Source organism: Triticum urartu, chromosome 1A, assembly GCF_056163025.1.
Source record: "Triticum urartu cultivar PI428250 chromosome 1A, HENAU_Tu73, whole genome shotgun sequence".
NCBI lineage: Eukaryota > Viridiplantae > Streptophyta > Magnoliopsida > Poales > Poaceae > Triticum > Triticum urartu.
This window is the reverse complement of record NC_141873.1, coordinates 582,320,026-582,336,042: the sequence shown is the minus strand read 5'-3', so window position 1 is coordinate 582,336,042 and position 16,017 is coordinate 582,320,026. Positions and strand designations below refer to the sequence as shown.

Sequence of the window (16,017 nt, the reverse complement as noted above, 5' to 3'; positions counted from 1 at the left end):
ATTGCTTTTGACGTATCAGGTGGGAATGGGAGAGCCTCTTTTCTTTCCGCAATGGAATCGGCTTAAGCTCGACCTTTTCTTTCATTTCCTATCATAGGGATATAAAAAGAAATCCAATTGCGTTTTTCTTAGTTTAGAATATCAAAAGACATCCCACAACCCGGTCTTAGGTTCAGAGTCGCTTTGTGGGAACTTCAAGAGAGAGAAGAGAGATCATAGCTTAATATCAAAGGTCAGGTATACCTGCCTACGTTCGGCATACACATTCACTAGTTCCATTCGGAACCTTTCTCTAGATGGAATCCTGATTCGACTTTCAAATGCAAGAGCAAGAATGCCGTGAGGGAGCCCTATCTAAAAAATGCAAGGCCAGATCCCACTTTCTTTAATCGAGCGGGCAAGGGATCGCAAACATCTTTTCTTTTCAGAGAAAAGGCTTTCAAAAGATATCCCGAAGGGGTCTTAGGTAAGGTAAGGAGTGACAGCTCTATTCAATAAGCTGGTTCTTTAAGGGAAGATAGGGCATCTCCTAAAATGTGGAAGTTTGGTGCTTTAGAGATAGGGCCGGCACGCTTTGCTGGAAAGCAATAAGTCAACAAAACAAGGTAGGTCTACCCCCTAATAAAGGTTTCGCTCGACGACCCTGTATCCATTCTCAATTAAAGCACGGGGAGTTAGGTTTATTATCTCCAGTTTGATGCTATCTTCTCCACGACTTGGTTCTTATGGATCTCCTCCAGGTCCTAGGCATCTTGTCTCTAGCTCTGCTCTCTATCGGTAGTAAAATCAGTACTTTGTCTTTGCCTGTCTCTGTCCATTCCTTCAACACTGATGGACTCGGAGTGGCATAACCCCTTTAATAAGAAGCATAAGACCTAAAGCGAGGAGATAGAATCGAAAGAATGATAGCAAGTTAAAGTGGGAAGAAAGCCAAGGATACGGTGGTGTGTAGGGTCTTTCAAATCAATCAGGAAAGCGTGAGCTGAGAAGGAACACGTCTTTCCGCGCCTTGACAAGTGGATCTACCAAGAATAGCTTTTTCAGCCGTTACTTATTATATAATAGCTCGATCCGCTCACGCATGTGATTGATTTCTCCCCTCTCTTTCGAAAATCTTCCATTCGAACAGGAAGATTCCCTTCTCGCTGTGTATCCAGAACCTGAGGATGATGAGGATCTATAAAGGTTCTTTGATCGAGCTCTCGCTTCGGCTTCTTTTGTTGCCGAAGACCAGGACCCGTCTTATTTGCTGAAAACCTGTCTGTTTAGGGACTCTTTCCTTTCAATGGACATACTTGCCTGGAACTGATTCTACCTTGAGAGCGCTTCCCTCTTTTCTGATTCCTTCCCTTTGACCACCGAAAATACAACTTCTAATAGCCATTTCTATTTTATAGATGTTTCAAACAAGTGATTTTACACTTTGATCCTTCCTGTCTTTCCCCGATAGAGGAGTTTGACCCTTCCACTTCTGCCTTTGCCCTTTGTACTTCTTCCCGCAATTGAGATCCCTGTTAAGGAAGAATATCTCGCTCGTGCTTTTTTGCGAGGAAATCGCTCTACTTTTTCCAGCGATGAGTGATTGAGTAAGGTCTAATTCAATCTGTGTTATGACCTACCTTTTTTGATTGAAGTAAACGAGAGCTTTACTTCTTCTTTTCAAACCCTAAGGTTTGAGCTCGTCCTCGGGTCGGATTCGGATCCTTTTCTCTCTTTTGAAATTCCATAGATATAGATGTCTCGACTGCCGAATCCGAATCCTTAGAACAACTCGATTCCGTTGATTCACTGTCCATTTGTCCTTCAACCGGATTAATGGTCAACGACTTTGACAGCCTTTCCTTCACACAAGGTTTTTAATCCATCTCCCCCGCTTAGGGCAGTAAGGGGAAGTAGCGATATTCCGATTCCTTCGTGGGGAATCAACGAAGGCAGACGCTCCAGCAGCTTTAGTACTTAAGTTAACGCCCCAGCCCTTATCCCGCGATGAGAAGGTAGATGCGGTAAGCCAACTCCTATCCTTCTTGCGGAAAGGGCATTCAATGCCATCTTCATTCCCTTCCTTGCTTCGAGGAGCAGGTCAAATAGTCAAAGAAGGGGATGGCTAATTCCAGGAATAGAGTAGCATTCTCAAGCACTACCCTCCGTTTTTTTTTCAGTCCATATAAAACAGTCAATCTACCAGCAGCAGAGGCTGCAGATACATGTCCACCACCTGTTTATCTACTACCATAAGCAGGAGCAGTTGCAGGTAAAGAGTGTTGTGAGGGCTTTCATTTGCGCGTTAAGGGCAGTTTCTGTTATAGCACTAGAAATCTGTGCCGTTAGTCGAATGCTCGGAATGAAAGAATGACTATTTCCTTGCTGGAACATAATGACAACCGCAGGAATTCGGAATAAGACATGTTAAGTTTCTCCTCTTTCTGTCTAATGACTACTACGACATGCCTAGACTATAACATTCCTACGGAGTGCTGCCCATAGATTACGGAACACTTGGCATATGTTGATTGAGTCCCGGGTATAGCTCCCTCACTCGCTCTACTTTGAATCACGAATTAGCGTATGAAAAGCGGCGATCTTTCTCTATTTCTTCCTCTTCCACCAAAACAAACAAGTTGTTTTCGGGCGTCAGGCAAACTTAGTTCTTCGTTCCTCCGGTAATTGGATTGATATATAAGGATTGGGGTTGTCACCCGTATGCTTCTTATCTTTGGCTTCGAACAAGGGGAGTCCTTTCAAGCTTCATCAAATCCATGGCACAAGGTCTGTTTTTCATTATAGAATCGAGCAAGAATCGGATTGTGAATTAGGATTGTATGCAAGAAGGGATTCGGAAACAGGAAAGCGAGTCAAGTAATCCGAATACGTAGCCACTCTCATTCTAATGCTTATATCCAGAACTAGTTCACCGAACAAAGGGACAGAACTACTGACTAAACTGTAGCGAGCTAATACCTAAACTTGAACTCTGAAATAGCACTCATTCATTCAATTATTTGAAGCTAAGGTGCGGGAAAATAATACATAAGGTTAGATATGAACTAGTTGACTGTTCGATTGAGGGACTACGATGCATTTTACTCATGTTTTTATTCCATTCCAGGATTCATTCATATTCGACCATAACGAGACTCAATAACGAAACTAGGGCCCTTGCTTTCCCAACTGGAGCAGGAAACTTCCAACCAAATAGGAGGGACCCGGAAGAAGAGATAAATGACAACTATCTCTAGAGAATTGAAAAGAGGTGTGCGAACTATGTTATTGAATCGGCCATGAAAACCTAAAATGAAGGAATAGGGGGTCTGGGATAAGCATGTATTGGAGGCGGGTTTCCCAATAAGTCAATAGCTATCCTTCGCTATCTGGGGCTAGCTCACTCTATGAGATAAGTTTCATGTATGGTTCGAAGCAGTTAACTCCCTTTTAAGGAGCGATCGATCAGCCCCGACCATCACCGGTCTAGAATCTCTCTCATTGAGCTTCTCTTTTGCGCCTGCTTTCTTCTTGATTTATTGCAGTAGCTAGTCTCCCTTTTCCAAATTCGATTATAAGTGAAGTGAGTTATGTTTCAAGAAATTCCATCCATTTCATCGCCCAGAATAATACCCAGTCCTGCCAATCTCTACGACAATCTCTGGTTTAGTTTAGTTGATCTTTTTCTATTATGAAAAGCAAGGAAACACTAGTAATGGTGGAAACAGAACTTAGAAATCTAAGGCTGAAGGCTAGTTTCATTAACGAGTCTCACCTATTTCTTACTTCCCCTACCAGCCCTACCTACATCACCTTTCATATGGAACAGGCATGCTTTAGTGATGGGGCTAGCCGCTTTCACAAGAAATCAAACCAAACAAAGACACTTAGCATAGGAGTAGATTAGGGCATCTAGTGCTCTGTTCATCGTCTGAGGACTCTAAGGTGCCAAGGGAAATAGCTCCATCCCACTGGATATCCCTAGCCTTGGTGGATCAGTGCAGTGAGAAAAAACTCTTCCATTCTATCTATGATAGATAAAGGAGCTTCAAAGCCGTAGCCATCCTCATGGCCTTTTCACTCTACAGCCGTTGCACTTTTTTTATTAAATGAAATAGTTCGTTTTCTCGCTCTTAACTCGAAAGTACTAACTAAATAGGGGCACGGAGAAATAAAGAAGTGTGGGGGAGAAGCAGCCGAGCTCATTCCCTTCCATTCCTGCTCTATAGTAGGGGTTATGTCCCCCTTTCCTAGTGAGAGCAATACGCAATGCTGCTACGAATAGAGATAGTGCCCTATCCACTGCAAAACGGTACTCTGCTTCAACCACACGGTATGGCTCCCTCATTTCAAACCAAGCTGTAGACCGAGTAGGAAACAGCTAAAGGTTCCGGTCCAAAGGTAAGAAGATCCGTTGGTTGGAAATCCGTATCAATTGTTACTGGTTCTCCCGTTCTTGGTACTGTGTCATGTGACTCTAAAGCCCCAACTAGGCTAGATCGAGATCTTGGTCCTTGCTAGGCTTACTCGCGTAAATAACCCCCATGTCTTAGGTGTTCTCGGGGGTAAGCGAGTCAGTACAATCGGTTGCACAACCGTCCAGTCCATATCATAATTGTCATAATCAATCATATCAGTAGGTGGCATACTTGCCTGCTCAAGTCCATCTACTATGGATGTGGGCTTGGACCAAGCCATCCCCAAACACTGAACCGGATCTTGAAAACGGGACTGAACTGAATCTGACTTCTTGGTAGCCCAGTGGCTTTTGGTCCCCATCGGAAAGTGCTGAATGGATTGCTCCTTGCCCAACGACAAAAAGAAAGAAATTTAGGAGAGGATTGATAGGTTTAAGCATTCAGGGCTGGTCGCTCTTATGGATACCTGTGAGCTAGAGTCGGGAATCGAAAAGGAGACAACGGAAGCTGTACAGATCTAGTTGGGAATGCTGTTCATGCAGTGGAGAGCGTAAATGACCGGCCCTTGAGGCGCGAGTAGACTTATCATATAGAAAGGAAAGAGATAAGCGGAGGGAGGATGGTTTGATGATAGCCAAGATCTCCATCTCATTTGTCACTCTCGTATTCTTAATAGGAATCGGCAAGCAGATACAACCACTAGGCCATTGCCATTCGACTAGTCTATCAGAGTATCCTACGAAGTCAGGTCCAGTAGGCGCAGGATGCACTAAGCCATTCGATCTTCCTGCTGGTGGTCCACCATAGAGCTCCTATGTAGCCGTTTGTTTTCTCGCTTAACAAATTTGTATGAGGCGATACAGCTGAGATCAGCCAACGGTTCGAGCACTTAGCACAATGTGCCACTTAACCGGACGAGCGCAAGACCGGGTCTACCTACCTTATGACATTTATGAAAAACGAACGTTGTATTAAGGGGTTTCTATCAGTTAGTAACAAAGCCGGCAGTATCCTTGAATTCAGGGGTCAGCTACGGGAGGTATGTCTCCATGTGTGCCGAAGAAGCGTCTATCATTATACGCTGTTTATCCAATCCAAAACTGATTCGTTTAGTTGGTAGAACCCACGCCAATATCATATTGACTCTCTCTCGTCCAATAAGAGTTTCCGAGAGTTACTTTATTCAAATTCTCTCCTTTCCAAAGCTCCACAAGGAAAAAAGAGTAATAGGACAACAATATTGCTTTCATTTATTTTGAGTTCTTTCTTTGTTGAGATGGAAATCGACGTTCTTTTGAAAAGGGCTAGGTAGTTTGCGCGCAGGCAAAACTTCTTCATGAAAGGTCAAAAATAGACTTGGATTTCATGGGTTTCTTAATGACTAGTCGTTCGTTTGAAGCCTTAAGAAACCGGCAGAGAAAGCGGCAGTTTTTTTTCCGAATGACCTTATTTCGAGAATCAACTAACCGACAAATTCGTAGCCCAGGTGATTCGCTGCCTCCCTCTCGCCAAAATGGGATGAATCTTCTCATGCAGCTTTTTGATTATTCAGGGCGCAGCAAAGCCAATTTCCATCAAGGCAAGGGGGTAAATAAGGGGGAAGAGGAGTTGTAACGATAGAAAAGAGAAATGACTATAAGGAACCAACGATTCTCTCTTCTTAAACAACCTATATACTCCACACTTAACCAGCATTTGATAGATTATCCAACCCCGAGCAATCTTAGTTATTGGTGGGGGTTCGGTTCGTTAGCAGGTATTTGTTTAGTCATTCAGATAGTGACTGGCGTTTTTTTAGCTATGCATCACACACCTCATGTGGATCTAGCTTTCAACAGCGTAGAACACATTATGAGAGATGTTGAAGGGGGCTGGTTGCTCCGTTATATGCATGCTAATGGGGCAAGTATGTTTCTCATTGTGGTTCACCTTCATATTTTTCGTGGTCTATATCATGCGAGTTATAGCAGTCCTAGGGAATTTGTTCGGTGTCTCGGAGTTGTCATATTCCTATTAATGATTGTGACAGCTTTTATAGGATACGTACCACCTTGGGGTCAGATGAGCTTTTGGGGAGCAACAGTAATTACAAGCTTAGCTAGCGCCATACCAGTAGTAGGAGATACCATAGTGACTTGGCTTTGGGGTGGTTTCTCCGTGGACAATGCCACCTTAAATCGTTTTTTTAGTCTCCATCATTTACTCCCCCTTATTTTAGTAGGCGCCAGTCTTCTTCATCTGGCCGCATTGCATCAATATGGATCAAATAATCCATTGGGTGTACATTCTGAGATGGATAAAATTGCTTCTTACCCTTATTTTTATGTAAAGGATCTTGTAGGTCGGGTAGCTTCTGCTATCTTTTTTTCCATTTGGATTTTTTTTGCTCCTAATGTTTTGGGGCATCCCGACAATTATATACCTGCTAATCCGATGCCCACCCCGCCTCATATTGTGCCGGAATGGTATTTCCTACCGATCCATGCCATTCTTCGCAGTATACCTGACAAAGCGGGAGGTGTAGCCGCAATAGCACCAGTTTTTATTTACTTACTAAAAAACTGTGTAAGCAATTTACTTATATGTTGTCGATATCAGCTCTAAGGATATACTAAAGCTGTGGCTCCGCTAGCTTTAGTCGGCATAAGAACAAAGAACTAAATGGGTCTCCTTAGCCTTTTGTTAGCTTCGGTGGCCTGGAGTCTTCTACGGGGCATCTCTTTTTATAGATGAGAAGTCGATTCAGAACACGCAAGAAAAGGGTTGATGGAACCATGCAAAGAGTGCTCATTAACTCACTAGCATCCCAATAAAATCATTCCAAAGTACTTCTCCATTTCGGAACAAGCTCTTGGTGAAAAAGACTGGCGTGTAGTCCGAAAAGCGCCTATGGAAGATCTACTATTTTCCTTCGCACCAAGTCAATCTCCATGCATATATTCTGCCAGTTCTCATTCAATCTCTTTTCATCCGGGAAGCTTCCCCGCAACTCCAACTACCGGAAACATTAGCTTGAACATTCGAGTTAGAGATGAAAAGGACCGCCCTTCAGCTAGAACCCTCCCTTAAAGAAATGAAATTGAGTCAGTGACCCTATGAGAGAGGAAGAGTTCCGTTGTGTCCAGTCATCGTCTATTCAACTCAAAGAACTTCTAGTTTGATTAGCATAAAGAAAGTGCCAGCTAGGCCAGCCATTAGTACCATAGCTTTCCCAAGAAGGATAGGAGATGGATCAGACTCTTCAGCGGGAAAGAATGCGATCAAAGGACCCTATGAATACTACTAGCCGTAGCTGTGGTTGTGGCCAAGAAGCAGGCAGGGAAGGAGATGTCCTTCTTTAAAGGAATTTCGTCAGGGATCTATTCCTTGAATCAATAAAGCAAAAGAAAAGTCTGGCAGTGCGAGAGGCCAATATGACTATCTATATCAGTTCTTCGCCTTGGTCTACTCCATCATGTAGTGAGTCGAGGTCTGTCCCTAAGGAGAAAGACGAAGCAAAACCCCAACGATTAGATTATAGGGTTGGACCCTATTTTTTCAAGAAGGAGCATGAAGGTGCCGAAAATAGGGCTTTTATCACGTTTGAGAGTTGTTCCCTCTTAGGGCTGAAAGTGGAAAGTCTTCGAGTATCGTCGTCCTTCTATTGATAGATTCAGGATTCGGATAGATTCAGAGAAGGCCAACTTATCTCGATCTGGTCATTCACCCGATATGGGAATACCTTTTAGGAAGGCAAGACTAGAAAAAAGTCCGATTGACCGAAGATGTGAAGAAATCAACTACATTAGCCCTTCATAAGGGAATACCTGACTCAGTCAATTCTTTAGTTGACATCGAGACCAAGTCCCATTGACTCTCTTGGAGGAAGATCCGCCAAGGGGCGAAGCGGTCCAATTCAATGTTTTACTGTTACGCTAAGTCACTCTCCTGTTAGGAAATCGATCTAGCTGCTTATCCTATAGATAGAGAGTGTCGGCAATCACCTCCGCTATTTCAGCTGTTGTCGGCATAACAGCTTCGGTAGTATACCTACCTAAACAGATAATTCGTACCATGATTAGCAGACCCTTCTCAACTCTAGCGATTTCAAGCGGACCAGTCTCCAATTACCTTGCAAAGCGTTAGCGCTAGCCAGGTCAATAGTTCAAGTATCAATGAAAGTCTCTATTTCAGTAAAGTAGAAATGACAGCTGTTTAGGTAACAGAAGACAATGCCTGCTAGAGGTATGATTCCGATCTTTGCGCAAGCAATAATATATGCTATGGCACTTTTTTTTGCACAGCTCCTCTTTAATGCCAGTTGGTGTGAGGGAGTTCGCTGGGGATGTGAACTGTTGAATCATGAGTAAAGATATCCATGCACAGTAAAGATCAATAGGTTGAAATCAGATAAAGGCAAATATGGCTTTGAGGAAGAATATGAACGGGATTCCACATTCATAGGCTATTAGGAAGGTTTGGATTCTCCTGGCAAAGGCAGATATTTCTATGCATTCCTCTGCCAAGTCTAGTTCCTCTCAGTCTCTCGATTGCATCGGCCAGGTCCTTCCGATAAAAGCTCATCCCTTCCTCCAAGAGCTATCCGTCTATTCGAAGGAATGAAAGCTCAACCGGAACAAATGCTAGATTCAAGTCCTTTGGTTGCCACCCACCACCAGTGGGAGAGGCAGAACAATGAATCAATTTCCTAGATCCAATGGTTTCTCGGGCGATCCCATTCCCATTTCCACCTATCGAAGCCCAACCAAGTGAGGCACTTCCACCGGATTCGTTCAAAGCTTTCCATCGGGTCAAACAAGCGACTCTCGTTCCTATGATTCACCTGGTACTCTCCACCTGTTGTGGATCCGAAGCTAGCCCACCTCATGTTCCCATCCATGGATCCAAGCTTTAAACTACTCATTCATCTTAGGCAAAGCACTAGTTGGAAGTGAAGAGGGACTATTAGCTAGCTTCTCTTGTTTCTTTACTTGTGGAATTCATCAGATGTAGCAGGAAATAATTACCAAGTGTGTACGCTCAATCCGTAGCTTGTTTTGGTTAGCTTTATCCTTGAAAGAATAAGCAGCTTCTTGTTTAGGGCGGGCTATCTTGACTCTTGAGCCTGAGAGGGAGAAGGCTTCCCGCGTGAATGGATTAGCAATCCCTAGTCTTCCATAACGCGTATTGGACTTATGTTTCCTCCTCCTCGAAGATGATGGATCTATGGTTACGACCATTCTTTATGGCTCTGTACCAATAGTACAGATTCGATTTAGGCTCTTTAAAGAATCACCCAACTGGTTTGATTTCTTTTTTGCAGTAATCAGAAAGTTCACTCTTTTTCCAGACCTGTGGCCTTGGAGTTCATCCCCGTCCTCTGCCAGGTGAGAAGGAAGATGAGAGATACGTTCCTCGTCTTCCACTTTCTTCCAGGAAAGCCTTTCACCGAGCGAGCAGCTAAGCGAGTTCATCCGCATCTGTTGTCGTTCAAGTAGGTCTTTGGTTGTAGTAGTGTAGGCATAGGAGAAGACTGATTCCTAGCCTTTCTATTTACTAAGGTCAGGAAGGGGGTAAAGGGGGATCGGGGGAAGGTGAAAAGTTGAAGTTCATTCCTCCCTCTAATTCCATCTCAGCCTATCCGCCACAGAACAGGGGCGGGCTCTTTCTTCTTGTTCTTGCGTGACATCTCGGTAAGGCTTTAGATATATAGGAACTAGGGAAAAGAACCTCTTGCCGTCCTTGTCGATCGAAAAAAAGTAGTAAAATAGAAAAAAGGATTCAAATCTGCGTGCTACTCCCTAGCTTCTTGAAACCACCAATCCATTACGATGCCAGCAAAGAAAACCAACGCTTAAGACGCTATTGGAGACTCGCGTAGCTATTATTCGAAGGTTATTAATTTATTTACTGCGTTCAAGGCATGACCGCGTGATAGGTGTCCTTTTCCCCCTACTCAAGAAGAAGAGTTACATGTGAGTTCCGATCGTGATATGACAAACAAATCTTACTTTTGCTTTCCCAAGCTGGCGCATAACCTCTGGACCGATAGGAAGATCGATGACCCGCATCCTACAACTTCAAAGAAGTATTTGTATCACACCCGAGCAATGGACCGGGGAAGGAGTTTCATTCATTTACGGAGTTTGGAAGCGAGGACGATCCAGGATCGACTGCTATCTGAAGAAGTGGAGTGGAATGGATCTGATTACTCATTGGCGTCTGCATTGACGCTTCTGACTAGCCCTACTCTGTGTCTTTTGCATTTCCTTATTCATGTACTCATGTCTATTTCTATTTGTATGATACTTATATTGCAATCGATCTATCCCTTGGTCCTGCCAATCGAATTGTTAAGTATGTTTTTTCCCTTTCGAGTAATGGTGACAGTACCAAATGCCGAATTAGCGGCTGTACCGGGTCAGGACCATAAACACCACGAGCCGGTTAAGCAACAGAAGCTGTGGGCGAAAGCACACTCGTCATTCTCAGACCTGCGGTCGAGGTACGTGCGAACAAGTTCCCATTCTCTATGTTTCATGGCCTATCAATGAAAGTCGGTATCAGGCTGGCTCGCTTGGCGGGTCGTCTCCTTATATACCTAAATCCTCGTTTCACTCATCTGTAAAGGTCTACCCTTCGAAAGGTAGGTTGAGTTCCCCCGTATGTAGCCAGCCACACTCTACTCGCAGGTCAAATATTGGCGTAGACAACAGAGAATGTGCTAGGTAGGAAACCGAAGGAACTCTTACTATACGAGAATTTGCAATTCAATATGACAACCGATCAGAAGGGATTGGACGATCCCAATGTGTTGCCCTCCTTCACAATACCGGAACTATCTGACCGAGCTCCATCAACACAGAAAGCGGAAGGGACAGCAGATACGGATAGACTGGATCCGGAAAGGGATTTCAGCCAGTCCTTGCCTATTGCTGGGCTGGTTGTTTTGTCACGGTCCGATTAGTAGAAGGTGAGTGAGTAAGACGAGGCCCCCGAAGCGTAATGTAGAGCTATACTGCTCTTGTTTTTCCTTCCGCCCTGCTTAGGAGAACTTTGTCTAGAACCCACTTTAGCTAGCTTTCAAGGATACCATTACAGATGAGTGAAGCGAGTATACCGTTTCTGGAGCTCCCGAGGTAGCGCGGTAGCGGAAGCCCTTTCTAGTTCAAGCAGTTCCAATTCCTATTCTGCTTCACCGCTTACACCACACTCTATTGGTTCGCCTTGTGGTGCCTTTCGATCAAGGTCTACTTTGGTTGATCCACTTTCTTCTACAGCGCGTTATCCGCATCGAAGTTAGCCAGGTTCCTACCGCTTCTTGATATTATGGATTTTGCAATCCCTGAACGCCAGTGCTTCCACAACCAACGGATACTATTTCACATAAATAATAAGTAGAAATGGACAAACGAGTGTGGCTACACAGAGTGAGGAAAAAAACATGGTGGTACCAGCATTGCGTATCACTCACTATGCTTTATGTAATATGGCTTAAGCAATGGTAAAATGGGAGTCCTGAGCAAAGCACATCTGATCGATACGAATGAAAGATACATCCGTCTTTTCTTCTCCTTCGAAGGTTAGGTATCCGCTCGTTAGTTCAGCGCCGCATAAATACTTACTTTAAAAGGGGCGACTCCCGCCTGTGCTTAAGTTGTTTCAAGCTTGTAAAGACTCGCGATCGGAAGATTGACCTGGTTTTCTTTCAGCTGAAACTCTACCTAATGGTTCAGATTCCCCGGGTCCATGGGTCCATGGCCGCTTAGCTTAGACAGCCTTGTTAGAGACATGAATGCGGGGTGAGGTTTCCAATTGATTTGTATTCACCGGGACCTCCCCTTATTGGATTTTCTCCACTTTTCTAGTTGCTGTGGAAACAATGTTGAGCAAATGAGTTTAAGGGGTGGTTTTCTGTTTACTTTTTTTCAGCCTACGTCGTCTCTCTTCCAGAACCTCACAATCATCAGTGTCTGAAGTTTCATGATGAATATTGGTTTCACATTTTATTGCTTACGTGAGGAAATATCAATTTGGAACTCGAATTTGTATTTGAGTTATGATGAGGAGTGAGGTAGATTCGCATTGTTGAAGAAAGCGAAGAAAAAGGATGCTGCTATGGCTTGCTTGTGGCTCTTTCTTCTATTGGCTAGTCTCAGGCATGATAGTTTCAATTTATTTTGGAAAGCAAGTGCGGCTCAGTCATAAGTGTTAGTAATAGCATGAAGTAAGTTGTCGGTAGCCGGCATTAGGTAAAAGGAAAAGCTTCTCAAAAGCATCCAGAAATATCATAGAATGGTGATCGAGATCACCTTCACGGGAATCATCCTTTGCAAATTGGGGGAAGGGAACCAATCAAGTCACCAAGAAGTTCCCGAAACTTGGTTTAGTATTAAGGTTCTTCTCTTCCAGCGTTTAGTATTCAAGTTCTTCTCTTCCAGCCCCCTGGCCCCTCTCTGATAAGTCAAGTTTTCAAAACGAAAAGAAAATGAAAAATCTGGTTCGATGGCTCTTCTCCACTACCCGCTTTACTACTTTCTATTTTTTCTTATGTATTAAGTTTCCCTTAATATATAATTTGATATTACTTTCGATTTTTATATTTTTATTCCTTTGTCGTTTTATATTCTGCCTAATACCAATTTTCAATCTTTTTAGTTCGTGCTTCGTCGGCTCCTCCTTTCTGATCACTCTCCTGCCGGAGATTCAAGACCCCCAGGCTCTAGCTCATTTAGCAGGGCTAAACTTCTATCTGAGTCTTTACGAGCAGGATCCGGGATGGGTTACGTTCATTCAGAACGAGCTTAATCACAATACCCCCCTGGAAGACATACCTGGGCGGCTTAAGCTCTTCCTAATGGAAGAAAAGCTCTCTTCTATGCGACAAGATGTCATTCAGGAATTTGTGGCGCTTTATCAAAGAGTAGGGCCTTATCTACCGATCGAGCCCTACTTGGTCGATGAAGCGCTTCGTTCCTATCTGGACCATATTCACGCAACTGATTCTTTCACTGTTCTCCAAGCGTCTTATCAAGATCTGCGGGAGAATGAGGGAGGATCCGTTTTCTTTCGAAATGCTGTTTCCCACAACCGGGATCTCCTTGAGGCGGAAAGCTCCGCAAGGAGGTGCCTGGAAGTGGAACAGAGGATCCGGTGGGAAGAAATCCCCAAGAGCAAGGCAAGTCTCGAAAGAGCTGAGCACGAGCATGCTCTCGACTTGTTTAAGTCGGAGGATCTTAGAAGGGAATTAGAAGAAAAAAAGAGCGGGGTAGCTCAGTAATTCTGATTCTTTTCTCTTCCAGCCCCCCGGCCCCTCTTTGATAAGGAAAGTTTTCATTTCTCAAATCAAAAATGACAAATATGGTTCGATGGCTCTTCTCTACTAACCACAAGGATATTGGGACTCTCTATTTCATCTTCGGTGCCATTGCAGGAGTGATGGGCACATGCTTCTCCGTACTGATTCGTATGGAATTAGCCCGACCCGGCGATCAAATTCTTGGTGGGAATCATCAACTTTATAATGTTTTAATAACGGCTCATGCTTTTTTAATGATCTTTTTTATGGTTATGCCGGCGATGATAGGTGGATTTGGTAATTGGTTTGTTCCGATTCTGATAGGTGCACCTGACATGGCATTTCCACGATTAAATAATATATCATTCTGGTTGTTGCCACCAAGTCTCTTGCTCCTATTAAGCTCAGCCTTAGTAGAAGTGGGCAGCGGCACTGGGTGGACAGTCTATCCGCCCTTAAGTGGTATTACCAGCCATTCTGGAGGAGCAGTTGATTTAGCAATTTTTAGTCTTCATCTATCAGGTATTTCATCAATTTTAGGTTCTATCAATTTTATAACAACTATCTTCAACATGCGTGGACCTGGAATGACTATGCATAGATTACCACTTTTTGTGTGGTCCGTTCTAGTGACAGCATTCCTACTTTTATTATCACTTCCGGTACTGGCGCGGGCAATTACAATGTTATTAACCGATCGAAACTTTAATACAACCTTTTTTGATCCTGCAGGAGGGGGAGACCCAATATTATACCAGCATCTCTTTTGGTTCTTCGGTCATCCAGAGGTGTATATTCTCATTCTGCCTGGATTTGGTATTATTAGTCATATCGTATCGACCTTTTCAAGAAAACCGGTCTTCGGGTATCTAGGCATGGTTTATGCCATGATAAGTATAGGTGTTCTTGGATTTCTAGTTTGGGCTCATCATATGTTTACTGTGGGCTTAGACGTTGATACACGTGCCTACTTCACCGCAGCTACCATGATCATAGCTGTGCCCACAGGAATCAAAATCTTTAGTTGGATCGCTACCATGTGGGGAGGTTCGATACAATACAAAACACACATGTTATTTGCTGTAGGGTTCATCTTTTTGTTCACCATAGGAGGGCTCACTGGAATAGTTCTAGCAAACTCTGGGCTAGACATTGCTCTACATGATACTTATTATGTGGTTGCACATTTCCATTATGTACTTTCTATGGGAGCCGTTTTTGCTTTATTTGCTGGATTTTACTATTGGGTGGGTAAAATCTTTGGTCGGACATATCCTGAAACTTTAGGCCAAATCCATTTTTGGATCACTTTTTTCGGGGTTAATTTGACCTTCTTTCCCATGCATTTCTTAGGGCTTTCGGGTATGCCACGTCGCATTCCAGATTATCCAGATGCTTACGCCGGATGGAATGCTCTGAGCAGTTTCGGTTCTTATATATCCGTAGTTGGGATTCGTCGTTTCTTCGTAGTTGTCGCAATCACTTCAAGCAGTGGAAAGAACCAAAAATGTGCGGAAAGTCCTTGGGCTGTTGAACAGAATCCAACCACACTAGAATGGTTGGTACAAAGCCCTCCGGCCTTTCATACTTTTGGAGAACTTCCTGCAGTAAAAGAGACAAAAAGCTAAAAAAAACCTCTCCTAACTATGAAGGAAGTTTCATAGAGATAGGTGTGGGGAAATAAGTTCTTCATTTGAAGAGTTAGTTGGCTGGCCTACCGGCCCGCAGATTAGGTTGGCTTTTATCGCCAACTGAACTGCGTAACCAAAGCGATTCCTTCTTGGTGGAGATAGGTGGGTCCTGGTCCAACCTAAGTCAGTTCGAACCTGACGGGTCGTTCGTTCGTGTGGAGAATCTCTCTCCTTACTCAGGATTTCTTTATCTTCGAGGCGAGGCATATTCATATGTCGAAGAAGGGGGAAGTGTCTCCATTTATGCTCATAGAACCCGGAAAAAAGAATATACCATCGTTTAAGGACCAAGGATGCGATGTGAGAAGCGTAGGTCGGAGTAGTAGGAGTATGCGACAAGCAGTTGCATGTTTGATGTGGGTCTGTAACGAGATGAATTAGAACACTTGGAATCCTCGCGGATATAGCTGCCACGAGGGCTCTTTCCCACTTAATAGATTCATTCCTTCGTTACGGCGGTTGAGGGTACCTGCCGTTCAGAGATGCTATCAGAGTAGGAAAGTTAGCCAAGTTATTCTGCCTAGTTTAGATAAAGCACCCCGATCATACCAGACGCAACCCGATCATTGTATACATAACATAGTGGAATTTGAGTAAATTCTCTCTGCCTTTCCCATTTCCAATTCAAAAACCACTAGGCATAGAAGGAAAT

At 43.7% G+C, this 16,017-nt stretch overlaps 1 protein-coding gene across 1 annotated transcript; it reads left to right on the top strand.

Moving 5' to 3' along the window:
• Positions 1 to 12,864: 12,864 nt before the first annotated feature.
• LOC147993088 (uncharacterized) lies at positions 12,865 to 13,656 on the top strand. Its single transcript, XM_087533414.1, has one exon. The coding sequence runs from the start codon at positions 12,865 to 12,867 to the stop codon at positions 13,654 to 13,656; it is 792 nt and encodes a 263-aa protein (XP_087389540.1).
• Positions 13,657 to 16,017: the final 2,361 nt, after the last annotated feature.

What these genes read in the sequence shown, in the direction of transcription:
- LOC147993088 (XM_087533414.1), top strand. Translation starts at nt 12,865, where the DNA reads ATGAAAAATCTGGTTCGATGGCTCTTCTCCACTACCCGCTTTACTACT.